The 26,899-nt window shown below is 42.2% G+C and overlaps 1 protein-coding gene across 1 annotated transcript in view; it reads left to right on the top strand.

Moving 5' to 3' along the window:
- The window catches only part of LOC145390944 (uncharacterized), a 188,675-nt gene extending 175,810 nt beyond the window's left edge, over window positions 1-12,865 (top strand). The window contains exons 4-6 of the mRNA XM_080265681.1: window positions 5,197-5,280; window positions 8,303-8,455; window positions 12,812-12,865. Of these exons, the coding sequence (XP_080121807.1) occupies window positions 5,197-5,280; window positions 8,303-8,455; window positions 12,812-12,865 (291 nt within the window). The remainder of the gene's footprint in view (window positions 1-5,196; window positions 5,281-8,302; window positions 8,456-12,811) is intronic.
- Window positions 12,866-26,899: the final 14,034 nt, after the last annotated feature.

The following is a 26,899-nucleotide window of genomic DNA, read 5'->3' as shown; positions in this document are numbered from 1 at the left end:
ACAACAAATGAATACAATATTAATTTATATAGAGCATCATTAAGAAAACACAAGTATTTTCAAACACCTAAATTACATTTGTACACATAATTTTTATACATATAGCATTATCACCATACTCTCACAAACTGAAGCATTTACCTACATGAAAATATATATGCAAACTGCTTATCAAAAGAAAAATATATATTAATGGTAACTGTATTGTCAGTGACTTTTATCTTCATAGTTAATTGGTAAAAAAAAAAAAAAATCAACTTATCTTCATATGTAACACTGAAATAAACTGTTTTTAAATGGTCAAAAAAAAAATCGAAATAGTGGAACCTTTTGTAGTATTGCTATAAGGTTAGTTGATACGTCGAGAACGAAATGCAGACAAGTCTGACGGTTAATTAAAGGCTGCTGAACACTTCTGGGTTTTATTCCTTCTAGACACAGCTGAGGTGCACATGAAAAGCACCGACTGTTCTCTCTCACGTTAGCTTCGTCCTTCACACACACTACTACTCGCTCACTGTCCGTTCATTGACTTACTAACTCAAACATTTACTGACTCTCTGACTGACTGCTCCATCCTACACTGATTAGCTCACACTATCCGGCTCACTAACTCTGTCACTGACTCTATTACTGTCCGTCTGATGATGATGATGATGATGTAAATTCGTCCACCTTCATCTGAAGAGTGGACACGGGCAGAAGAAGCCCGTCAGAGATGAGCATTGTATGAAATGGAAAAAGAGGTGGGTGGTGGTGCTTAATGCACAGGGGAAAGGTTGCTAAGAAGGTGGGGGGTAGGTGGAAACTAAGTGGAGAAGTAAAGAAGGAGGAGAGAGTTGGATTATTTCTTCTGCAGTGAAGGCACGAGAGATGTATCTGGTGAGACTGCCACTGATGGCTGAGCGGAGAGTGGCAGTGGCAGGGCAGTCGAGAATATAGTGCAGTAATGGCCACTCATCGATTAGGCGGCAGTGCGAACAAGGTGTGGGGTTGAGGCGGGTAATTTGTGAGTAGCATGGGTAGCCAAGTCGGAGTCGGTGGAGGCGGGCGACAAGTGAATGAGGCACGAGTGGTGGGGGTGTAAGTGGCCTATATGCAGTGGCTCTGGTGAGCCAGGTGGCGGAGTACGAGCCCTCAGCTATGAGGTTTTCATGTTCTGTGATGGTGAGCTCGTGCACTCGTTGTCTTGCCGCTCCCATTATTTGGGAGAGGCTGGGCATGAGGGGGAACGTAGTCTGCGGTAGGGTGGTCCCAGATTTGGCTGCGGAGTCAGCACGTTCATTGCCTGAAATTCCAACATGGCTAGCCAGCCAATGCAGGAGGATCTCACCTCCCTGGCGAAAGATGGAATCGGCCACAGCATGAATTTTAGTCAACAGGTTCACATTGTCTGCGAAGTGACATGTTCGGAGACCTAGTATGGACGAGAGCGAATCTGTGTGGATGATGATGCGCGTTTCTTAGAGCGGTAGCGCATGCTGAAGGGCGCCAAGAATGGCGCAAGCTCTGTTGCATACGTGGTGGCTCCCGTGGGGAGTCGCCAGGTCTTGACATGATCTTCACTGACGAATGCGGCACCTGCAGATCCCGTCACGTGAGACAGATCCATCTGTGTAGTACTCCCGAGTGTTAGGAGTCCGGAGGGAGGAGATCCTCGTGATGGCATCTTGTCGTAGGAGAGCTGGATGGGATGCTCTGGGACTGTTGGATGTGGGAGTGATGCTTTGCATAGTGGGGGGCCGCCAGGGTGGAGGGGGGGAGTAGGCATCGTGGCGGAGGTCTGGGCCTTCATTGAAGGTGTGGGAGAGGCCCAGATTGTGAATGATGTTGGTGAGGAGGTGTACCCAGTCCTTTCTTGGGTGCAGGTTGGGTGGTCTTGCAGTGGCCCAAGCAAGATAGCCCGAGACAGGATGTGAGGGTCTATGCAGGCAGAGCTGTGCTGCAGTTGCTGTCAATAGACTCCAAATCCTGTGTTGGAGGGATGGAAGGACGCTTTCGACTCTGAGGTTTTCGAGCCGTGTCCACTGTGGGGTTCCAAGGATGACACGTAGTGCCCTGCTCTGGAGGGTCCCAAGTGCACGAACTTGGGCACCAGAGAGCCTTACAAGGCAGATGGCACCACAGTCAACAAGGGAGCGGATGGCATGAATATAGAAGGTCTGGAGGACACGACTCGAAGCTCCCAGAGTGCGGTTGGAGAGCGCTGTGAGTGCATTGATCCTGGGGGCAGCTCTCTTCCGCAGATAACGAATGTGTGTGGTGAAGGATAGGTTTCTGTCGAACCACACTCCCAAATATTGATGATTGTGAACGAGGTCCAACTGATGTCCCCCGAGAACGAGAGGGCGTTTAGGGGGGTGCATGCCAAAGTCCTTTTGACTAAGATCAAAGTGTAGTACTGTCCGTCCGCCACTGACTGACTTTAAATACCTGCCCTCCAACTCCACCTACCAGTACTGCCCACAACACCCCACCACCTTGGGCAGAATTCAAACTTTCTCACGTAACAATGCATACTTTAGAGCCATGGAAAGAACTCACATTTTCTCAGGCAATAATGCACTCATATTAGCAATGCACAATAACAATAATGACAAAAAATAATTCCTAAGGAATGAGAGAAAGTAAACAAAACAGTCATGCCGAAATCTACACATATAAAACGTTAATCTAATCCTACAAAATAATATTTATTCTAGAATATTTAAGAATTTAGCAGATGTAATATGTGATCCCTTTACATTTATTTATAATAAATCATTACAGCAAATATAGATTCTGAAGGAATGGGGACTGGCCGACGTAACTCCAGTATTTAAAAAAAAAAAATATCAACCAGGCAACTATAGGGCAATTAGCTTAACCTTTGTCTTGGGAAATATCCTTGATTCATTTATAAGACGTGGGACAGTTGAATGCCTAGAATCTAATTACGTAGTTAGCAACAGCCAGCACGGCTTTATGTATAGGAGATTATGCCTCAAAATTTTAATTGAGTTTTATAAGATTTTTACAATTAATAGTAGTATCAGGTCCCTAGATATAATCTTTAGATTTCCAGAAAGTCTCTAACAAAGTACCACGTAATAAATTTATGAGAAAGCTAAGATTCTTTGGAAGCGATGGAAATATTCACAGGTGGATAGGTTCCTGGCTACGTGCAAGAAAATAAAAAGTGCCGCAACAAACCGAGTCGAGTCAGACTGGGCCCCCGTGACGGGTGGTGTTCCTCTGGGATCAGTATTGGGACCAGTTTTGTTCATAATATAAGTATATGTGAACAATATCGCTGTTACCTAGACAACTTCATTTCTAAATTCGCGGATAGCACAAAAATACGAGATTCTGTCTTAACTGAACTGGACAGAAATATCCTTCAAAATGACCTGGCTGAATGGTCAGAAATATGGCAAAATGCCGTTCAGTGTAAATGAATGCTGGGTACTGCAGTGTGTGACAAAAAAAAAAAAAAAAAAAAAGCACAGTTACGATATTCAAGGCCAGATATATAGGGAGTATTCACAAGATGGAAATAGTAATTTCAGATAATCTCAGATTTTATAGTCAGTGTATCCTAGCCGCGAATAAAGTCAACAAAGCCCTAGGTTTCATCAAAAGGCATTTTACTTATAAAGACAAGGATATTGTGATCCTATACACAAGAGCTTAGTTAGGCCACACTTAAAGCTTGGGATTCAATATTGGGCACCATATCTAGTCAAAGATAATTATTGAGAAGCCCGAAGCTGTGCAACGTGGGGCTACCAGACAAATTCCGTCCCTGAGGAATAAACCATACATTGAGAGGCTTAAAGGACTGAATTTAATCTCTTTTAGAAAATGAAGAATTAGGGATCAACTAATTGAATGTTATCAGACACCCAACTTAGTTATGTCGAATCAATTTATTTACGTTATTACTGAGTCCACAACGCTAGAAATTAGCATGAAGCTGCAAGCATGGAAGACTTCTTGATACAACCCAAAACTTCTTCACCTTCTCCATTGTAATGACTGGAATAAGCTTCCTACGAACGTGGTCGAATCTACTATCATAATTGCTTTGAGAAGAGCTTATATATACTTCTTGATGTAATACGTATTATATAAATACGAAAGTAATTGTGTACCTATATGTGTATGCACATGCACAGTACATATGAAGATGTATGTATACGAATACGTGTTTATCCTGTCTCTGGGGAGGAGAGAGTAGAGTTGCCACCCGTGATCTGATTCTACTTTACCTGACCTGCTGTACCAACTGTGGACATCGCCTTCTCAACTTATCCCTATCTTTCTGTTCTCTCGGGACACTAAGTAAGGATAATTATATAGGTGTATATGCATATGTATATGTATGTGTCTAAGTATTGACATTGTCGTGTATGACCTAAAGGATTATGTGCACATGCATGGGTGTGCAGATATTTGCATGCATACGTAGCAAATAAGTACACATTTCAAATTTTCTATTTTTATCTTAAAAGTGGTAAAAAGTGCGTGCAACTGGTTCAGATTAGAATTAAAATGAGGCTGTATGCCCAACTTTTCCATTTACATTATATTCTAGTCTGCCATTCCTCTTTGATTTCATTCAGGCTTTTAAACCCCGCAAGGTGCTACTTCTCGCATTTTTTTTCCCCCGGAAAGGAAAAGCCGGAGGGTCTGGAGGGTGGGGGGAGAGCCTTCTGCGTGCTATCCTTTACTCCTGCTTTTGTAACTTGAATACTGTAATAGTGTCAGGGCCGAACAGCCTAGCAGGGACCGTAAAGCCTGTGTGGCGTGTGTATTAATGTAATTCTATGTAACTCTCTCTCTCTCTCTCTCTCTCTCTCTCTCTCTCTCTCTCTCTCTCTCTCTCTCTCTCTCTCTCTCTCTCTCTCTCTCTCTCTCTCTCTCTCTCTCTCTCTCTCTCTCTCTCTCTCTCTCTCTCTCTAATATTTACAATACCCTAAGTGTCTTGCTAAATGACATTTGTACAGACGACAGGCATTAATGCAACCCTTCTTCTCTCCAAGCCTGACAGTTTCTGTAACTCCCTTCCTCGCTCTTGCTTCTCCCGCTGTCTTCCCGTTTCTCTCACATTCTCCACCCTTATACACACCTCTATCGACTTCTCTCTTCTCGGTCTCCTTGCTCATCCTCTCCGCCGTTGTCTCTCGTTCAGACTTTCTCTCCCTGTCTCCCCAGACGTACGCGATGCTGTGTGTGACGTCCCAGTATCAGGAGTATAAGGCGGGGCGAGGTACGTCTCGGCACGAGAGGCGAAGATCCGTGAGTATTACAGGCTGGTTTTGTGTTCAGGGTGAGGAAGGATATGTGTGTGTGTGTGTGTGTGTGTGTGTGTGTGTGTGTGTGTGTGTGTGTGTGTGTGTGTGTGTGTGTGTGTGTGTGTGTGTGTGTGCGTGTGTGTGTGTGCGTGTGTGTGTGTGTGTGTGTGTGCAGGAAACCAGGTGAAATTCAGCAGCTGAGGTAAACAAGACCATCAGTCGGGAATGGGCGCTGATGTGTACATACGTGATACGGGTTTACACACACACTCACACACTTGCAGAGGTCAAGTAAACACACACACACACACACACACACACACACACCTGGCCCTCCCCTTACACACAGACAAAATCCCACCTGCTCCCCTTCCCCACCACACACACACAGCTATCGATCACCTTACCCAACCGCTCGAGCGATGTACTGCCTCCTTTGGGTGATAGCACTGGGTTATAAGTCAGATGGTTTCCTGTTTCGCTGAAAGCCCTTAACTACGTTTGGTTATAACCATTTATCCAGATAAGGAGGAACAGTGGTTTACTAAAATACAACCTTCAAACGAATGAGGCTGTTAAAGTATTATATATATAAGGGAAAGTTAGGGTTTATTTTTAAGCAAATACCAATTAGAAGTGAGTAAGGTTGGTCATCGAAGACTGAAATGTTGGGGCTGAATAGCCGAATCCCAAACCCCGACGGTCTTAGTGGACCAAAAAGGGATTTGATGGTGGATGGATATTCTCTCTCTCTCTCTCTCTCTCTCTCTCTCTCTCTCTCTCTCAGTATACGGTAATAACTGACCTGCAAAGTACCAGACCACGCCTCAGGGAAACTGTTTTTGGAAAATGAAGCTACTTAACGCGATGTTTTCATTCGTTATTACATACACATGGTACCTGCATTGATGTGTGTGTGTGTGTGTGTGTGTGTGTGTGTGTGTGTGTGTGTGTGGAGAGAGAGAGAGAGAGAGAGAGAGAGAGAGAGTGAGAGAGAGAGAGTGAGAGAGTGGAAGGTATTGGAACGTGTGTGTGTGTGTGTGTGTGTGTGTGTGTGGAGAGAGAGAGAGAGAGAGTGAGAGAGTGGAAGGTATTGGAACATGTGTGTGTGTGTGTGTAAATATGTGTGTTTGTGTTTGAAGTGGTTTTAGCATATAATGTAATATGAGAGGTCCAACTGAAGGTGCAGTTAAGTGAAACACCAAGAATTTCAATACTTTTAGAGATAGGAATAGTGGTTGGATTGAAGGTAATATAGAAATAGAGCAGTATCTGTCTATTAGTGAATATTATTTATCTTTGGAGAAAATGTCATTGAAACACTTCTATTCCTACTGAAGGCCACATCCGTAAACGTGAGAATATAAAGGTTTAGGTGAGCTCATTATCTATGGCACCAGTAGTCATTTGTGTAACTTAGCATTTGGCTCTTTCATCTCGCTGCTGAATGTGTTTTACAATGTGGCCTGCAGGGTAATCACAGTATTCACAATAATACTCATATTTCTATTAAGTTACCGTCAAAACTTGCAACTCTCTCATTTCTAAGAATATGGCAGTATGTAATGACCACCCTTCTCACGATACACCACTGTCCTTTTACAAAATGATGTCCATTACGTCAGTGTACTGTCGAATACCAACGTGTCTAATGTGGCACTGGGTTTGGATTAAGACCGTCTGTTTAACACTCTCAGGCCAGTGTTCCGTGTTCTCATCGGCTAAGGAGGCTCCATAGCACCTCCTCCTTTAAATTTTTTTTTTTATTATTACCCACTAATATTCTCTTTTTTTAGCTTCTTCAGTCTCTTTGATATCGACATGCACTGCGTGAATAACACACAAGAATATAATGACGGAACATATACAAATATAACCAATAAGGAAGAGGTGTTAATAAACTTCCAAGCTGCACCGCCCTCAGGCTCCTGTGCCATACTTCAGCTAAGCAAAATCATGTGGCGTTAGCTAAAATAAGACTATAGGGTTCTTTCGACCACGAGAAGGTTAGTGGAGACATTAATAACACATACTCACATGAAACACTCTCAGATGATTCAAATAACCTTGCATTAAGAGGAATAAAAGATTTGAGCTATCTCGATAAAGACGGGGGGAACCTAATTTTTCCACTCCACTGACGATCACGTCACACATACTACACTAAAGCATGCAAGTGTGTGTGTGTGTGTGTGTGTGTGTGTGTGTGTGTGTGTGTGTGTGTGTGTGTGTGTGTGTGTGTGTGTGTGTGTGTGTGTGTGTGTGTGTGTGTGTGTGTGTGTGTGTGTGTGTGTGTCAGACAGACACAGACAAACACTAAATTATAGGGTTAGTCTACGAGGACAAGTAATACCTCAAAGATCGCACGAGTAACCACAGATAAAGTTACCGGCGACACTTTCCTTTACCAAGATAAGGAGAGAGAATCAAAGACAGAGGCTATCTCCATCCACCCCTTTCACGTGCAGTGCGGGTAAAAGAAATTGCACCCAATCAAAGGGAATAAGACCAATCTTGGAAAATTTTCGGGAAAAGAGGAAACAGTTCCCCACTAAATTAGGTATAACAAATTTTACCTAAGCGTGGGTTTACTTCATCGAAGAGATATCTATTACCTCTGCTGGTTACGGATACCAGGAAACGCAGATATTCTGTGTAATGAAATACCTAGTGTATTTTATGGAAATGTTTTAAGTCATGTCCACTTTTGCTTCCTCGTAATGCTGGTATTCCAAAGGAACTACTCCAATAATTTGTGATTTGTTGAAAAGAGCGTTTAGAGGAGAAAACTGGTCGCAGACCTCCCGCACGATCCTTCAAAGTCACTAGTCAGAACCCTGGGATACCTTAGCATATAGACTGGCCTGTCTTACCCTTCTTCAGTGCAACGAATATTGTCTAAAGGAGAGAGAGAGAGAGAGAGAGAGAGAGAGAGAGCGTATGTGTGCACACATCCATAAATGTATTTATTTTATTACTCCACTCACTGCCATCACGTTAACCTCCTCCACCTCCAACCCCCACAGCCCCCCGTGATCCGCTATACCCGCCAGTCCACCCTGAACAGTGCAGGTGAGAGCGGTAGGCGGAATGTGACCTTCTTAGAGCAGGGGGCCTTTGATTGCAATGGTCTTACGTCACCAACACTCTCATCCAATGCACCCTCGCCTGTTGATAAGGTTAGTGAGATTTTCTATTTGTAACTCTCTCTCTCTCTCTCTCTCTCTCTACCTACCTACCTACCTACCTAAAGCTATAGCCAGGGTAGCTTGAGTCTTTTTCTTTTTAATGCCTCCATCCACTTATGGTGGAGGGGGCATTAAGTGATTGGTCCGTCCACCCGAACGTGTGTGCATGCGTGGGTCCAAGCGTCCATAACACTGTTGTGGGCACGATATCTCCTGAAACCAAAGACGGATTTCGAATAAAATTTTGCCCGCGATGCAGTATGAGATGATGAACTGATTAGGTCAGCTAGGTCAAGGGGTCAAAGGCCAGCGTCATATGGAGTCGACCTAGTTTATCCTCGTGGGCACGATGTCTCGCGAACCCCTTTACGGATTTCAACCAAAATTTTGTCAGTGATACAGTATGCAGGGCCGATGAACTAATTAGGTCAGCAAAGTCAAAGGGTCAAAAGTCAAGGTCATACGGGTGTGGGAACGATATCTTCTGAATCCCTCAACAGATTTTGACCAAGCTTTTGTCGGTGATGGACTTTAAAGGGACGATGAAATGATTAAGTTAGCATGATCAAGGGGTCAAGGGTCAAGGTCATATGGGTGTGATTGCGATATTTCCTGAACCCTCGACGAATCTCGAGTAATCTTTTGTTAGCGACATAGTCTGAAGGGACGATGAACTGATTAGTCGCTAGGTCAAGGCCTCAGTGGCCAAATTTATGTGGGTGTTTGCACGATTTCTCCTGAACCCCCTGGATGGATTTCAACCAAGCTTTTGTCACTGATTTAGTACGATGGGATGATTCAACCGATTAGGTCAGCAATGCCAAGGGGGACAAAGGCTACGGTTATATGGGGCCTACTTATTTTATCTTTTTTTTTTCTTTTTCAACCCACAGTGAACAGCATCATGGAGACTGTATGTCGAGTCCGTGCGCAAGGCTTGGCGGAAGCGTACCAAGCAACAGTTTTTCGACAGGTCAAGTTCTCAGCATTACATTTTTACTTTCTTCAGTTCGATGGCACCTTTGTTCATTTTATTCTTGCTACCAATTAGTTTTTCTATATAGATACAAAGAGACTGAAATAAAAATTCACAAAACCTGAATGAAATAACAGGGTTAGAGAGAGTCATGTCAGGGTAAAGCAGTGAATGCTGTGAGCGATGCTGTCTACTGTACATCAGTCTTCAACCGCTGGAGGAGGTCAGTGTTGAGGTGGCTGTCGTGGCTTGTATTGGGCAAGTGGAGCATAATGATAATACTGTACTGTGTTCATTTTAACTTGGTCGGAAATTGCCGACTCCCCATTTTGAGTACGGATATGTGGCCAAAGACTAGCTAGAATGTGCAGCTAGTAATGAGGAAGTGCTATGGAAAGGATGTAGAGCCATAGTATTGTCTTATTTTACCATTTACATACTGTAGATATGTTCCAAAAGAAAATCTTCACCACGTTAAGATGGACATTAGGTATGTAGTTAAGGGACCAACACTCCACCTCGTCGTGGCTCCTTTGGTTGATAATGCAAACCTGCTGATGGATAAGTGGGACTCGATAAAGGTTGTCAGAGGGATTTGGGCACATGGTAGAATCAAGTTCACTTAGTGACTGTTATTTTTTTTTTTTTTTTTTTATGCCGACACAACAGTCTTGACCAGAACAAGAAGAGGAATGAAGCTGGGTCTAACTAAAGTACGATATCTGATGAGTATATTTTTCACATTAGAATAATTCACTGCACTATGATCTCTAGGGCAAATAATCTGCACAGGTAGTATGGGGTTTGGAGACAGAAATGGAGGGAGAGGCGGTAAGGTAGTTTTACCCTACTCTGCACGTACACGTACACTTAATCGTCCACTCCCTGAGACCCAGTAGTCCTACGTGCCATACAACTTTACATGTCACTACCTACCGTCTGTTCCTAATACGTCGTACCGCTGTCTCGTTCAGAACCCTTTTTTATGACTATTACTTTTCGTCACTGTGTTTTTGACATGATGGTTTTCGTGGAAGATCAGGAAAATCTGTTTTAATGAATTTCAGATCACCATGCTGTTTCTCCCTGACCTGTGATTGCACATGCTTCCTTTCAAATAGTAGGTCATTGCCCACACGACATGCGCCTTCCCCAGCTAATGAGAATGGCGTCAAAAATTGGGGGATACACTTTGCTTGTGATATCCTAGGGTGAGGATGTCACAACGGGGTATTCTTAAATCCCTAACTAGATTAGGACAAAGGGCTGACGGAGGGTAATCATTCCATCACACATTTAGTGCATGAACTACAGCCTTGTATCTGTAGTGGTTGGATTGGTTTGTTTAATCTTTCCTATGATCATTGCCTGCTTTGACCTCATAAAGTCATTGGATTTTGACTGTACCAATAACAAAACTCAACTTTGCTTAGAGATGTGCCAATTTCTCATTATCCTTGATGGGGTTGCAGAGCTAGCAGTTGGAAGTGTGATTTAGTGGCACCAGAAGTGCTTTCTTTGTAGGTGGCAGTGATGAATGGCAGGAAGAGAGTAGCTTCGTTGGTCAACAGACTGTGATCTAGTAGCCTAATAAACCAGGAGCAAATGCATTGCTGGCAACCCAGACCAGTTTCTTCCCCTTTCCACTGCCAGCACCAGTTCTCAGATGCTAATCAGCAGGGTTTCGATATGGACTTGAAAAGCCAAAGAGGCAATCCTTTTGTGTGTCTTGTCAGTGACGTGAATGGATGTTGATCCTCCTTGGAGACATTGTTTAACCTCTGACCATAATCTGACGCCTATTACATTTTCGGTCGTTATAATGGTGTACATTCCGGGCAACATCAAGGAGACCGCTACCATCATGGTATCTGTTGGGCTGTACACTTTCACCAAAAAGTTTTCGAGGCCTGTAAGCACTATGCATTCTAAGAAATGAGAACGAAGATTTTAGAAATAGCTCACAATGTGTGTGGCAGGAGGTAGCCCTGATAAACCATTCTCTAGGTGAATGGAAGAGTTGCTAGTGCCTCATATCATATGCTTGTTGCGTAATCGTGACACTGTTTCGTATTTGTCGCTCGATAGTCATTATGTATAGCCATTATAATTAAGCATTGCAGTAATAAATACTCAGATTATTCTACTGTTGCATAAAGAGTTAGTTGTATTTGGTGGCAATATATTACCTCAGTACGTTCTTTCCCTTCAGCTGGATAAAGTAGTCTGACAACTGAAACGATGTTACATAATGATTAAATTACATTAGGACGTCGACTTATGGAAATGGCTAATGTTATAGGTGTGGTGCGTGGTCCCTCTAAGTAGCTCATTTACTTGGATGCAACGGTCAGAATTGTCTCAAAACACGTATTATACACAGCGGTTAATTCATGGAGGCCTGATATCCACATGTGGCACCTCACCTCTCTGTTGTTGCCCGTTCATTTCCAGTACCCTTCATTTTCACAGTCTGACAGTAATATTAGGAGTATCAGTAACAAACTATGCCACAGAAATACAGCTTTCGGTTACAGGAGTATATTGCACTTGACGTCACTGTAATGGCATGGAAATGCCTTCATCAGAATCAGGCATACCAACCATTTCCAGATGACTAGTTATGTTACGCTCATTATCACATCCCTCGTGGTCAAGCTTCGAGAACTTTTTGTTGCTAGTGTGCATTTCGTAGATTTTACCATCTGGCTAATTAAATACCATTCCTTAAGATCAAACAGAAGAGCTTATGATGTGTTGATAAAGTTAGTTGAAGGTGCCATTCTGATTGTTGGTACTGGAGTGCTATATAGTACACGTTCGTGCCAGGCCGTGGGATGACACATTTGTGTTCGGTGTCGCTAGGTATGCGCGGTGAAACTCAGTGGGGTTGACAAGAAACAAATACTGCTAATAAAACCGTGCTTTGCTTTTAAAATATGACCAGGCATATAAAAATCACAGGACAGAAATTCCATACATATTTACCCATAAGCACTCTCCAGTCAGATGTAGAACAATAAAGACTGTCGCTATGGGAGGTGAGGTAAGTTCATTAACCTATTTCTATCTGTGTGACATTCCTCATATGGTAGATTGGTGTGTAATTGTCCTGCGGCCTGCCTTTTAATGCATGACGTTACATATCTGAGATTATCTGAGTAACTACCTTACATTTGTTTAATACCCAAAGGCTCAGTAGTACAAAATACTCGATGACAGTAGCTGACGAGAATCACTGAGAGGCTGGATGAAGTTTACCAAGAAATGTTCAGAGGTGTTTGTAAGGTTAGTGGAAGTGGATGGTCCTTCCTAGCAGTATAGGGTACGTTTGAGCTCTCAGTAACGAATAGGTACTTTTTTTCTTTCAGCGCCTTTCTCAGGAGCTACTGCCAGGAATATTGGTGATGTACTTGTGGGCTTAGAGAGGTTGGGATGGGCTCTTTTGGTGCTGAAAAGCACAGAGAGTTACTCAGTGGCGAGCACAAAATCTCCTTCAGTGCATCTATCAGACAAGATGAGTATGCTAAGGCTAGACTCAGAGTGATTAGTCTCATCAGGTCGGCTGATCTCAGCCAGAGTGGCTTCCCTGCTGTAGGAAGCCAAGTGAGTAACCTCTGAGAGTTGGTGGGCCTGGTCTGTCTCTACCATCTTTACCCTCTTTTGTTCTCAGTGTCGTTGGGGGTTGTTGATTCTTCCATCATTGATATTATATGCCAAAAAGAGAATAATCAAACTACACTGAAGGTAAGGGCTGGGTAATCAGTGACAAAATCTGGAGTCAAAGGAATTATTTTCTTCTTTACACATGAAATGTTTCCCATGGAGACTGAAGTACAGTACTATCATTTAACGTCGCTTAGAATACATATCTAGTTTTTAAACTCCAGTTATACAAGTTCAGGTGAAACAGTAAAATAAAATTTTACTTGTACTGTTTTCAGTAATCCATATGAAACAATAACAAGGTATCGTTGTGGTGATGATATTAACCTGACTTCGCATTCTCTTACGTTTAAAGGAAAGGTTGATATTATTCATTTCGTCTTTATGAAATTTCTCTGGCTATATTCCTGTAGGATACGATGGCTGTTCTAATTTTTTATTGTGGGTTTCGATGGGAGTGAAGGGTGGGAGTTTTCTTGCACAGAACAGACAGCACAGTTATAGCCTCGAACAGCAGATTTGTTACTGATTTTTTTTTTCAGACATAGTCTGTATTCCCTTGCGACGTTAATCCTTCCATGTCTCTTGATTTCACAGTCCATTGCACTGGTCAAATTAAGAACTACGAATACACCGATATGGTTATTATTTGAAGGTCCATCAGTTTCGGACAGCTAGGCTGTCTTCTGGTAAAAAATTAATAATAATAAAATCAAGTTGGACTAAAGCTATTACATCTTTACAGTCAAAGGCTGATTACCAGGGGGGGAGGGGTAGTGTGAGCAGTGTGCCTAAAGCCTACGAAAGTTTCAAGGGCCTACAAGCTTTGAAAATAACTTTACTCGGATTTTTTTTTTTTTCGGTTTTCATATTAGTTTTTCTGTCTGTCAACATATACATTCCTTGCCACGTTTTTCAAAGTTGGCAGAGTGTATGTAACGGAACATATGTAGCACAAATGTAGGTAACTACGACATAGCAGTGCCGGGGCCTACACAACCCTTAACTAGGACCGACTTAATAATATTCACAACCATTCTGTCTCTGCTATCTCGTACCTTTTTCTCCACTCACTCATTCTTCCGTCCTCAATAGTCATTCTTCTTTCCTTTTCTCCACTCATTCACTCCTCTTTCCTTCTCTTCATCCATCAACTCTTCCTTCTTTCTATTGACTTATTTCGATTGCCCCCATTAATCCCTTCCTTCTTTTCTTCCTTCCCTCCATCTGTCTTTTCCTCTCATCATCCATTCTTCATTCCATCTCCTCCTCTGTCATCTTCTCTGCTGATCTGGTGATCATTCTTCCAGTTCTAATCTTCACTGAATTCGTTAATTTTTAAAAGTTCTTTCTTCATTACGTGTCATCACACACTACTCTCCACTATCTCCTTTCCGCCGCCGCCACCACCACCACCTGCACCACCGCCACCATCTCCTCTCCTCCTCGTCAGACCCGGCTACACCTCAGTATCCTTCATCTCTCCAAGTTAGGTAATATTCTCTTATTGTTTCTTACCCTCCTCCCCCCATCCTTAATAAACTCTCTCTCTCTCTCTCTCTCTCTCTCTCTCTCTCTCTATGTATGATCAAAGATATAGGTGTTATCCGGGGTCTAACTGCGGTACATATAAGTTGATCTTATGGGGACATAATTTTAGGACGCTGACGTGTGGGAAGATCAGTGTGGGAAAATGTCGAGAGTAGACGAACGCAGCGCAAATATAGCATGGATCGAAATGGGAATATCATGAAGATACAGATTCATAAATAAGCAATCTATTTTAAAGGCGACGGCAGGCCACTGACATATCAGTAAGGTATGACGTATACTCGTATGGATGCATAAAAATTGGACTTAAAAAAAATAATAATAAGTGAGCCTGTGATAAAAAACGATTAACCCTTTAAATCAACTCAGGTAATTTTTACTAAATTATTCCTTCTTTCAGACGATACTGGTCATTTTAGCAAATATCTTTCTTGCTGGACGGATTTCTAAAGGCTATTGCCTAACTCTTGCAGTTCGCAAAATCTTTTTTGTGATGAGTTTCACCATGTTAATGTCGACAAAAAAAAAAGAATAAGAATGATGTCACCTTGTCCAAGACGATTCATAGTACTATATAAATGTCACATCATCATCATCACCATCATGATCGCCATCATCATCATCATCATTCCCTCTTTCCTCTTACTGTGCCCTCGTACAACAGCCGAGTAATTTAGATCCGGTGGTTGTGGTTCTTTGTTCTCTGGTCGCTTGTTCTTGGGAAGGGACCGGTAAGGACTCTATTTTAGGTCGTACTAGAGGCTTCGTAGTGGCTCTTCCTCTTTATATATATATATATATATATATATATATATATATATATATATATATATATATATATATATATATATTGTTACGGAACAGAGAAAGATAATGTACACTTTAAGTTAGACTGCTAAAAATCACTACTGTCCCGTAAAGTTCCAGGTTCAAAACAAAAGAGTTAAGTAAAATTACAAGTTAAAGTTTAATGCTCAAACTAACAACAAAACATTCAGGACTCATAAGGATAATGTAATGGCAAATAAACAGGTTAAATATATGGTTAACTGCAATAGCCTCTATTAACACGAAATTAGCAAGAGTAAATTTATCTAAGTCAGCCCTGATAAAATGAGATACCAGATAATACTCAGTGAATGCCAGATAAATTATTACAGATACAAACTATTATCAAAAATGACTGACATAAAGATCCCTACATGAATTACAAAAACTTCACTAGGCCTACAAATTAAACTTATGCTATACAGTACAAGAAAAAAATGCAATAACAGTTATACTCAAATTGCACCCAGCTGCTAGATGTTTGGAGATTTCTTGAGCACTCACAATAATAATATCTGTACAGGGGAGGACAGAGATGTGAACAAAATGAGGAGCAGATCTAAGTGGCAATGATGCAGAGACTGAGCTCATTATATAGGGGCCGGCAGAGCCTGATACAACTTGTAAGAAGGACGCGCAAATGAAGCCATGGGGACAAAAAGCTGAAAATCCCGCTCTGGATAACAGAGAGAACGACTTACTCTACTATAACGGTAGAAGGGGGGGACTGAGGCAGAACACGCTCGTGATCAAACATGCAGCATACTGTGCGTTAAAATTACACAAAGGATGATGAAATCATAGGCTATGTAACACCTCCCCACAAAGAAAAAAGAAATTTACAAAGGAAATTTCTTATCACTCTAAAACAATCTGTATATGGCATTACAGAACATCCAAAAGCCTTTCCTAATGTTACAAAACATGAGATCTCCCTAGCACGTTCAGTCATAGGTACTTGCCAGTATCCCTTTAACAAATCAAACTTACTTATGTACCTAGCCTTTCCGATCTTGTCTATGCAATCTTCCACACGAGGGAGAGGGTAAGTGTCTGTTTTGGTTATCTGATTAACACGTCTGTAGTCAATGCAAAGCCTCTGTGACCCACCTGGCTTAGGGACTAGAGTGACAGGAGAACTCCACTCGCTCTGACAGGGCTCAATCATCTTGTGGTCCAACAGGTAGCCAAGCTCCTTCTGGATGAGAGGAACTTTCACTGGGTTCACACGGTAAGGAGGCAATTTAATTGGCTTTGCGTCTCCAACATCGACATCATGCATCAACACAGTGGTTCTTCCTGGAGTAGCACGGAACACTTGCGGGTACTCCTGCAGTAATGCCGAAAACTCCTGCCTTTCCTTGGGAGGTAGATGAGAAAGCTTAGTCTGGAGATCATTCATGATATCAGGATTCTTCCCCAAACTATCACTCAGGCTCATGCTGCATGGGAGAGCTTCACTTGCAGACTCGGGTGGAACAGCTACAGTGCAGACTGGATTATTTTCGTCCCGCCTGTGATATAACTTTAGCATGGATGTGACATAGTTGCTTGTTCTTTCTACGATCTGGTGTGGCGATGACATAGTTGACATCACTGAGTTTCTTCTCCACGAAATAAGGGCCACTAAACTTGGCTTGAAGAGGTTGCCCATGAACTGGTAGCAGAATCAAAACCTGATCTCCTGGCTGAAAGTGGCGTAACCTGGACTTCCCATCATACCAAGTCTTCATCTTCTCCTGAGCAGCTCCTAAATTCTCTCTCGCCAGCTGTAAAGCAGTGGACAGCTGTTCTTTGAACTTCATCACATACTCCAGCAGGTTGATGTCATCTTCCTCCGACAGCCAGCATTCCTTGAGTAACTTAAGGGGTCCTCTTACTTCATGGCCAAACAGTAGTTCAAAAGGTGAGAAGCCCAGTGATTCATTTGGAGATTCTCTTGCGGCAAACACAACGAATGGAAAACCTTTATCCCAGTCTTTCTGATGTTCCAAATAGTATTTCTTGAGCATCGATTTGAGTGTTTGATGATATCTCTCCAACGCTCCTTGGGTCTGGGGACGGTAAGCTGAAGACGTGATCTGGGTGATGCCCAACTCTTTCAGAGACTGCTTGAAAACATTTGACATGAAATTACTTCCTCGGTCTGACTGTACCTCCTTGGGCAGACCAAACTTTGTGAAGAACCCTAGCATTTCCTTAACCCCTACACCGCGGGCTTGTTTACCAATTACTTGCGTGTCCCGCGGGGTTATTTGGGCTCCGAGAGACTCTCAAAAAATATTTGCTAAAAATCAGTTATTAGTCCTAGAATAATAAAATTATATATGCTTATAGCACATACCTTCAGCTTTCTCCTGGAATGATTGTTGAGCCTTCGTCAGTTTCCGTAGGACTTGTGGAGACCTCTGAAGTAGGGTAACTAAGTCTCCACTTTACACTTCCCGACAACCCGTTATATGATTACCACAGCCAGATACAAACACTATAAACACTATTCTACCATTTTCAAGTAGTTTGGGATCCATACTAAAAAAAAAAACAGTGTGAAAGCAATGGAAATTACGAGCGCGTCTGATCGCCGCACTTGCGCTAGTTCGCTCTAGGCACTCTGTCATTTATTATTCATAAAACCCCTCACACTTTATATTTCTATTACTATATCACACTTATATATATCTGGAGTCTTTCTCCATAAGTTTCATTCAGTCGTATTATTTTATTGTCACTGAAGTCATTCTATTTTTCAGTCAGTAAAATACGTAGAGAGCCACGGATTCACTCTCACTGTTATAACATAAATTATTTGTACTCATATTCTTATATTACTAATTACTTACATTACTATTTACATTTTCTATTCTATTTTCAATATTTACCCTTCTATTTTACTTACAATATGTTATTCACTGTCACTTTCAGTAAGATGAAACTATAGTACACTGTTCAATCATATGAACTGAACATCCATTGCTTTCACCTGCTATTTACACATTATTTACACATTATTTACACATTATTTCCAAATAATTCTGCTTCCACACTTGCACTGTTAGAACTGCTTCTGGCTGTGATAATCGAAGAAGCAGGTTACACAGAGGGGAACCTGGCATTCAGCGCACTGCCAAGAGGTGCGTTTATGCTCAGGTGTGCGGCGTGTGGTATGCGCACATACCTGACACCTGCGAATCGCAGCCTTCCTTTTCCCTGTGGCAGGCATTAGCTCAAGTCTGTGCCGCTCCATATACGCCCTCTGCTCAAGTCGGTCGGGAAGTGTAACTGGATGGCGCCTTGGAGTTGCTGCTTGCACCTTACCATATTTTTCCAGCAGCTGCTGGACACAAGTCCTGGCGAACAACCTCAGGGAGAAGGACTTGGGTGGCTTGACCTTCATCTTGTACAGGATGAAGGCGTTCAGCATCGTCATATCTATGAGATGCAGAAAACTTTCCTGTACCACCTAGTATTCTTCCTGAGGCAGTCGATCTCACCAATCATCATGTCGGACTTGTCCACCAGCCGCATGTTTATATTATAGTCCAACACAGCATCAGGTTTCATCACAGGTTCGCCTGTCCTACGGTCGACCTTCCCACTGTCTCTCATCTCCCCCTTATGTACGGTGGTGAGCATGTGCACGACTCTCTTGTCATGCCACCGTATTGCCAGCATCTTCTCAGACTTGCGTAGGTGCACGTCTCCTCGCTGCGAGTTTCCTGCCTCTGGGAATTTGGGGAAGTTGGCACGATTACTTTTGACAGTGCCGCAGGAGCCAATGCCGTGCTCAGAAAGGTATTTGGCAAGTTTCGGTGCTGTATAGTAGTTGTCTGTATACAGCACATGATTCCCACCAAAATACTTTTCTAGGAGCACTTTCACTACACAGCCTGAGAAGCCAAGGGGGTGTGTTTTATCGAGATCGACAGTGCTGGCTGAATATATGACGAAGTCAAGGATGTACCCCGTCTTACAGTCGCACAGTACAAAGAACTTAATTCCAAAGCGATGGCGTTTGCTTGGAATGTACTGGACAAACCGAAGACGTCCTCTGAACAGAACCAAGGACTCATCAATGACAACCTTCTGAAATGGGTGGAAGAATGACATGAACTTATCCTTCATTCTGTTCAGAATCTCCCGGATCTTCCAGAGTGGGTCGGTTTGGGAAGGTACATCATTATCGGCAAAGTGCAGGTTTCCCATGATGTTCCGGAAGCGATCTCTGGCCATGTACTTGTTGAAGGTCGGTGAGGGTAGTAAGGGGTCCATGGACCAGTATTCTTCCAACTCATGCTTCTTGGAGTGTGGCATAAGAAGCATGAGGGCAAAGAACACATACAGCTCCTGCACTCCCAGCATGGTCCACTGTTGCATCTTGGCTGCACCTGTACCACTAGCAGCACGTTGTGATTCGAACCTGTTAGTCTCATCACATATGTGCTGCATGACTTCGTCATCTAGGAAGGCCAAAAGGTAGTCGACACACTCAGCATTTTCGTCCATAGTGAAGGCAGGCTGAACTCCTGACGAGCTCTCATCGAAAACCAGGTTTTCGGGGACAAAATCTGACCCTTCCGTCCACGCGAAGGCGTCCAGGATTCCCTGGCGTGGCGGTGGAGGGATGGTGGTGGTGGTGGTGGTGGAGGTTGGCTGAGAGGGAGGCTTATCACGGTCAAGGTCACTCGCACTGACCCTAGGTTGCCGTACAGCACTAGCAGCCCTTACCCTACTAGCTACACTACTTCTCACTCTCTTAGATCTACCTCTACCTCTACGGCCGGCCTTCACTGTTGATGCTGGTGGTGACTCCGACGACGAAGACTGCGGAGATAACTCAGCCGACGATGATGACGAGATGAGTAAAGCGGGGCTTGGGGAACGGGGAGGTGAATGATCTCGTGACTCATGGCGGGCTGGGTCACGTGGGGGCATTGTTCTGGGGCTAACACGCCGCCTTTTCACTCCCTTCCCAAATTCTTTTCCTTCCTGCACTAAAGGCTCCTTTCCCTTGGAGCTACACACAGATTCACTGGTAGGAGCACTTGTTGTCGCTGTTTCTGGCGCGATAAGTTCACCCGGCTCATCACACGATTCACCGGAATCGTCAAAATCGCTGTCCATTATTATCATCGACAATTCAGCAAGTTCTCGTGCCACTGCAGAGTCACTGAGGCCTTTCCTGCTTGCCTCAACACTTTTCTTGGGGGTAGAGGTCACGGGGCCCTTTGCAATGGGCGCAGAAGCGGCAGGAATGGCGGATGAGTGCGACATGTTGTCTCTGCAGTGGAGGACAAGGAACTAAATGCCGCGGCTTATCTGAGAAGGGAAGGGTTGACAATGACACTTTAGGCTGACTGCTGCTAACTTACAGGCTAATTTTTTATAGGTAGAAAATCTCGGCAATAAATAAAGAAATAGGTACTTCCAGGTGAATGTAAATGTCAATTAGGATTCTCTCTTCCTTTCTGATATATATTTTTATCACAGACATCGATTACAAGGCATAAATCAAAGGGGAAATTACCGTGGTAATGTAGCGAATGAATGCACGTGAGGTTTTGTCAGGTGATAATTGGGCAATTTCAGGAGTATAACACTATCACTTACCTGTTTTTTTTTTGGTATATATTATTGGGTAAAAATATTGGGCATAGGGCTTATTTCAATGGATGAAATCTGTGGAAAAAGAAGAGGGAAATTTCCGTAGTGCAGCGCGGCGTGGGAGGTGAGAGGAGAGGGTAATGGAGGGCAAGTAGGGAGGGGAGTCAAGAAGGGGGTAAATTATCTGAGAAGGGAAGGGTTGACAATGACACTTTAGGCTTACTGCTGCTAACTTACATGCTAATTTTTTATAGGTAGAAAATCTCGGCAATAAATATAGAAATAGGTAGTTCCAGGTGACTGTAAATGTCAATTAGGATTCTCCCTTCCTTTCTGATATATATTTTTATTACAGACATCGATTACAAGGCATAAATCAAAGGGGAAATTACCATGGTAATGTAGCGAATGAATGCACGTGAGGTGTTGTCAGGTGATAATTAGGCAATTTCTGGAGTATAACACTATCACTTACCTGTTTTTTTTGGTATATATTATTGGGTAAAAATATAGGGCATAGGCCTTATTTCAATGGATGAAATCTGTGGAAAGAGAAGGGGGAAATTTCCGTAGCGCAGCGCGGCGTGGGAGGTGAGAGGAGAGGGTAATGGAGGGCAGGTAGGGAGGGGAGTCAGGAAGGGGTTAAAATAGCTAAAATGTCAACAATGGATGGGAGTACAGATGAGATTTGGAGTGCTGACTAGTGTTGGACATTGGCAGTACTGATATATGATACAAGCCACCACTTGAGAGCCCGGGATAATTCAAAATAACACAGAATCACAAAAGTGACGCCCCGCGGTATGATCCATTGTAGCCGAGCGTCACGAAAGTGACGCCCCGCGGTTAAGGGGTTAACCACGTTCTTTGCTGAGATGTTTCTAAGTGGAATGGCTTCAGGATAACGAGTAGCCATATCAATCATGGTCAACACATAAGAAAATCCTGAAGAAGTCTTAGGAAGAGGGCCCACAATATCCACCAACACACGGGTGAAAGGCGCCTCAAAAGGAGGAATGGGAACTAGAGGTGCAACCTTTTCGGTCTGATTACACTTCCCCACAACTTGACAGGTGTGACAAGACTTACAATACCAGGAAACATCCCTGAAGATACCTGGCCAGTAGAAGTGTTTCAAAATGCGTGCCACAGTCTTCCTCACCCCAAGGTGTCCTGCCAAACTGGTATCATGAGCCACTCGAATGATATCCTGCCTACAAACACGAGGGATGACAACTTGATGTACAACCTCCCATTCACAGTCGGCTGATGCTGTTGGGGGTCTCCACTTCCTGATAAGTACTCCTGACTTTACATAATAACAAGTAGAAGCACCGGCTGACTCTTCTTCACTGTAAGCAGAGTTAGCTAGACCTTTCAACTCAGGGTCAGCAACCTGCAACTCAACCAACTCTTGACGAGACAAATTATCAACACTACGGGGTACTGCCTCATCTGGTGAGTGGTCCAAATTAGCAAGAAAAGTGTCAACTAGGATAACATCATCATCATCAGTATCCTCTAAATCACCAGTAACTTTAGACTTAGCCCTAGTGACAGCACATGCAGGGAACACATCAGGGACATCACAATCCTGGGCCGCAGCCACTGGCTCACTAGACAACTGAGGAGCTGGACACACTTGACTTCCACCAATATCATTTCCAAGTAAGAAAGTTACACCTGACATTGGGAGTGTCTCAACCAACCCAACCATAACGGAACCATTAACAAAACCAGACTCTAAATTCACTCTGCACAGAGGGACAGAGAAGTAATTATTCCCTACACCTTGTAAGATTACAGTTTCATCAGAGGAATTAACATTAGAGCCTAGAACACTGGTCAGCATAAGGGATTGGCAAGCACCTGTATCACGATATATTTGAACTGATTTCCTGTCATTACTGTCCAGAGGACTGACAAAACCATCAGACAGGAAATTAGCACATGAACTCTTGAGAGTGTCACCCACGTTACTGCTCAAAAGAGGAGCTCCATCATGAGAATTTAAGTTACCCCTCAAAGCAGGTTCAGTTAACTCAGTTAAAGAATTCTGAGAACTCTCAAGAGTGGACACTAGACCAATTGACTGAATATTTAAAGACTCCTTTTTGTTCACATCACGCTGTCTCCTGAAACATCTCTCCGTAGTATGACCAAGCTTACTACAATAAGTACATTTACTTTTCTGAAATCTAGAGGTGAAGCTGGTATTTACTTCCTGAGAAACATCATCCTTATTCTCTTTCCTGTTACCTGTACTCTGAGTAGAGGCAACGTACTTACTCTCAGCTTTCCCTTTTTCTCTAGAATATCTCTTGTGAGTGAGAACATACTCATCAGCTAAAACTGCAGCATCAGACAAATTATCTATTCTTTTCTCATCAAGATATAGGCTTACATCTTTATAAATACACCTTTTGAAGTCCTCCAGCAAAATCATCTGCTTAAATTTGTCAAAATCAGAATCCACATTCTTAGAATTTAACCACTGCTCTAACAGATCTTCTTTGATTTTTGCATACTCAACATGGGATTGCTTATCTTGCTTGTAAGTTGTCCTAATTTTTACTCAATAGGCTTCAGGAACAAGCTCATAGGCCTTAAGAATCAAGCTCTTAACTACATCATAATTATCAGATTGATCCTGAGGCAAAGATACATAAGTTACTTGAGCTTTACCGGTGAGAACAGTTTGAAGGAGTACTGGCCAATACTTTTTGGGCCAACTAAAACCTGTAGCTACCCTCTCAAACAACTGAAAATACTTTGTTAAATCAGATTCATTAAAAGGAGGGACAAGTTTAACATTTTTAGCCACATCAAAATCATCAGAGCAAGATGATCCAGTTCCACCTTGTTTCATGCGATACTCATGGTCTGCCTGAATCCTAGCAAGTTCAACTTGTGCGTGAAACTCAGCCTCCTTAGCTTTTGCCTGAAATTCAGCTTCTTTAGCACGAGCCTCCTGCAGAGCTAGCTGTAACTTAGCTAATTCAATCTGCGTTTGCTCATTTGGAGGAGTTACATTAAACAAGCTTTCATTAATCATGTCAACAATTTGATCTTTAGAATGATGAGAGCGAACAGCAATTCCCAATTGTTGAGCAACAAGCTTAAGTTCATTCTTTGTTCTGTTTTCTATATCACACACTGTTTGCACATTTGACAAAAAATCTTTGGCTTCATCAAGTGTAGTAATAGTAGACATAATTAATAAGTAACAGTCACAAAATATCAAGCAATATCCTTATGATAATATCCTGAATATCCTGATATGAGGTCGCCAAATTTATGTTACGGAACAGAGAAAGATAATGTACACTTTAAGTTAGACTGCTAAAAATCACTACTGTCCCGTAAAGTTCCAGGTTCAAAACAAAAGAGTTAAGTAAAATTACAAGTTAAAGTTTAATGCTCAAACTAACAACAAAACATTCAGGACTCATAAGGATAATGTAATGGCAAATAAACAGGTTAAATATATGGTTAACTGCAATAGCCTCTATTAACACGAAATTAGCAAGAGTAAATTTATCTAAGTCAGCCCTGATAAAATGAGATACCAGATAATACTCAGTGAATGCCAGATAAATTATTACAGATACAAACTATTATCAAAAATGACTGACAAAGATTCTTACATAAATTACAAAAACTTCACTAGGCCTACAAATTAAACTTATGCTATACAGTACAAGAAAAAAATGCAATAACAGTTATACTCAAATTGCACCCAGCTGCTAGATGTTTGGAGATTTCTTGAGCACTCACAATAATAATATCTGTACAGGGGAGGACAGAGATGTGAACAAAATGAGGAGCAGATCTAAGTGGCAATGATGCAGAGACTGAGCTCATTATATAGGGGCCGGCAGAGCCTGATACAACTTGTAAGAAGGAAGCGCAAATGAAGCCATGGGGACTAAAAGCTGAAAATCCCGCTCTGGATAACAGAGAGAACGACTTACTCTACTATAACGGTAGAAGGGGGGGACTGAGGCAGAACACGCTCGTGATCAAACATGCAGCATACTGTGCGTTAAAATTACACAAAGGATGATGAAATCATAGGCTATGTAACAATATATATAGATAGATAGATAGATATATATAGATATATATATATAGACAGATATATATATATATATCGATATATATATATATATATATATATATGAGACTGTACAAAAAATACACCCTGAAAGTAATACAAGTACTGTATATACCGGTACACCGACTTCTCAAAGCTCAGGTGAAGAAATAGAAACATTCTATGATGACTTATCCCAGATTATGGAAGAAGAAAAGACCACAAATACTATACTCATCAGAAACTTCAGTGCAAAAGTTAGGAAGTCAAAAAATGGAGAAGCCTGTATGGGAAAGTTTGGTGTTGAAGAAAGGAATGAAAGAGGGGAAATGGCGGTAAATTTTGATGAAATATATAATACGAGAATAATGAACACATTCTTCCACAAAAGAACAGGGAGAAAATGGACCTGGAGAAGTCCAAATGGAGAAACAAAGAACGAAATCGACTTCATTAAAGCAGATAAGACTAACACGGTCACATATATCACAGTTATCAATAATGTAAGTATAGGAACTGACATAGGACTGTGGGCTGCACAGCCAGATTCAGTTTCAAAAGTGAAAGTAAAAAGATGATTAAAAACAAAAACATATGCTCAGTGAAAGTATCGAAAACAAAGAAGCCTTTCGGTTGAAAATAACGAACATTTTTCAGGCTCTAAATAATGCTGAATGTGACGTTGATGAGTTGAATGACAGACTAACAGAAGTGCTAAGAGAGTCAGGGGAGTAGTAGGGAAACCTAATACAACCAAAGCCACAAAGTATTGGGAAAAGACACTTGAGCTTACGAAAAAAAAATGAAAGAAATGAAAGTACAAGCAATGAAAAATGAAACAGAACGAGGGGAATTAAATAAGTTTATCAACAAAAGACAAAGAAAAGAAAATAGACAAAAATGGATCAGATAAAAGAAACCATTAAAAAATTAAACGGTCAGAAACAGGTTCGAGGTCAAATGGCACTAGGAATGCAATAGATTATATCACTGAAAGACAATATCGATGAAGTCATTAAATGCAGAAGTAAGATGGAGAAGGGAGTTGAAGAATTTTACAAAGAACTGTATGTATCAAAAGCTGTATTACTAAAAGCTAACTTTTCAGTTGACATAAGTGAAATACCTGAGGTAACACCAAATGCAGTAAATATCTCCCTGTATAAAGATGAAAAGCGGGAAGGCTCCGGGAGAAGATGGAATATATATATATTTTTTTTTTGTCCAACTCTGGGCATAGGCTTAACAGCCTGTTCCCAAGGCCCAGTAGTTCTCCTACATACCATACACCTCTACATGCCACCACTTCGACGCTAACACCCACCGTCCATATTGAATACAGTACACCCCCTTGTACGCACGTATATGGGCAGCAGAGGTGCTTGTATACTAGGATTTCGCATACTAAGAATTCATAAACTAATGAAAATTAACATATGGGCGGCACCCCCCTCAATCGGTGACCTTTTTGACATGTTTAAGGGAAAACATCTAAGAAACATTCAGTACAGTACTTAAGATATAACTGAAAGGTAATAAGAATATGGCTGCTTCCCTTAATGAACGAAAACAACAGACTTGATGGACGTAAGAACGGGTTCCGAGACAGGGTGAGGCACCTAGTGTGCTCCCCCTGCACCACCTGCCACACCACCTTATGCATCGCCAGCTGCACCACTCGCCTCACCAACACTTTCACGAGCCATCTCACTCACTT

The sequence above is a fragment of the Coenobita brevimanus genome, chromosome 16 (assembly GCF_032717465.1).
Source record: "Coenobita brevimanus isolate Jiangsu-jjx chromosome 16, ASM3271746v2, whole genome shotgun sequence".
Taxonomy (NCBI): domain Eukaryota; kingdom Metazoa; phylum Arthropoda; class Malacostraca; order Decapoda; family Coenobitidae; genus Coenobita; species Coenobita brevimanus.
The sequence above is the reverse complement of the archived record's forward strand: the minus strand, read 5'-3'. Positions and strand labels throughout refer to the sequence as shown.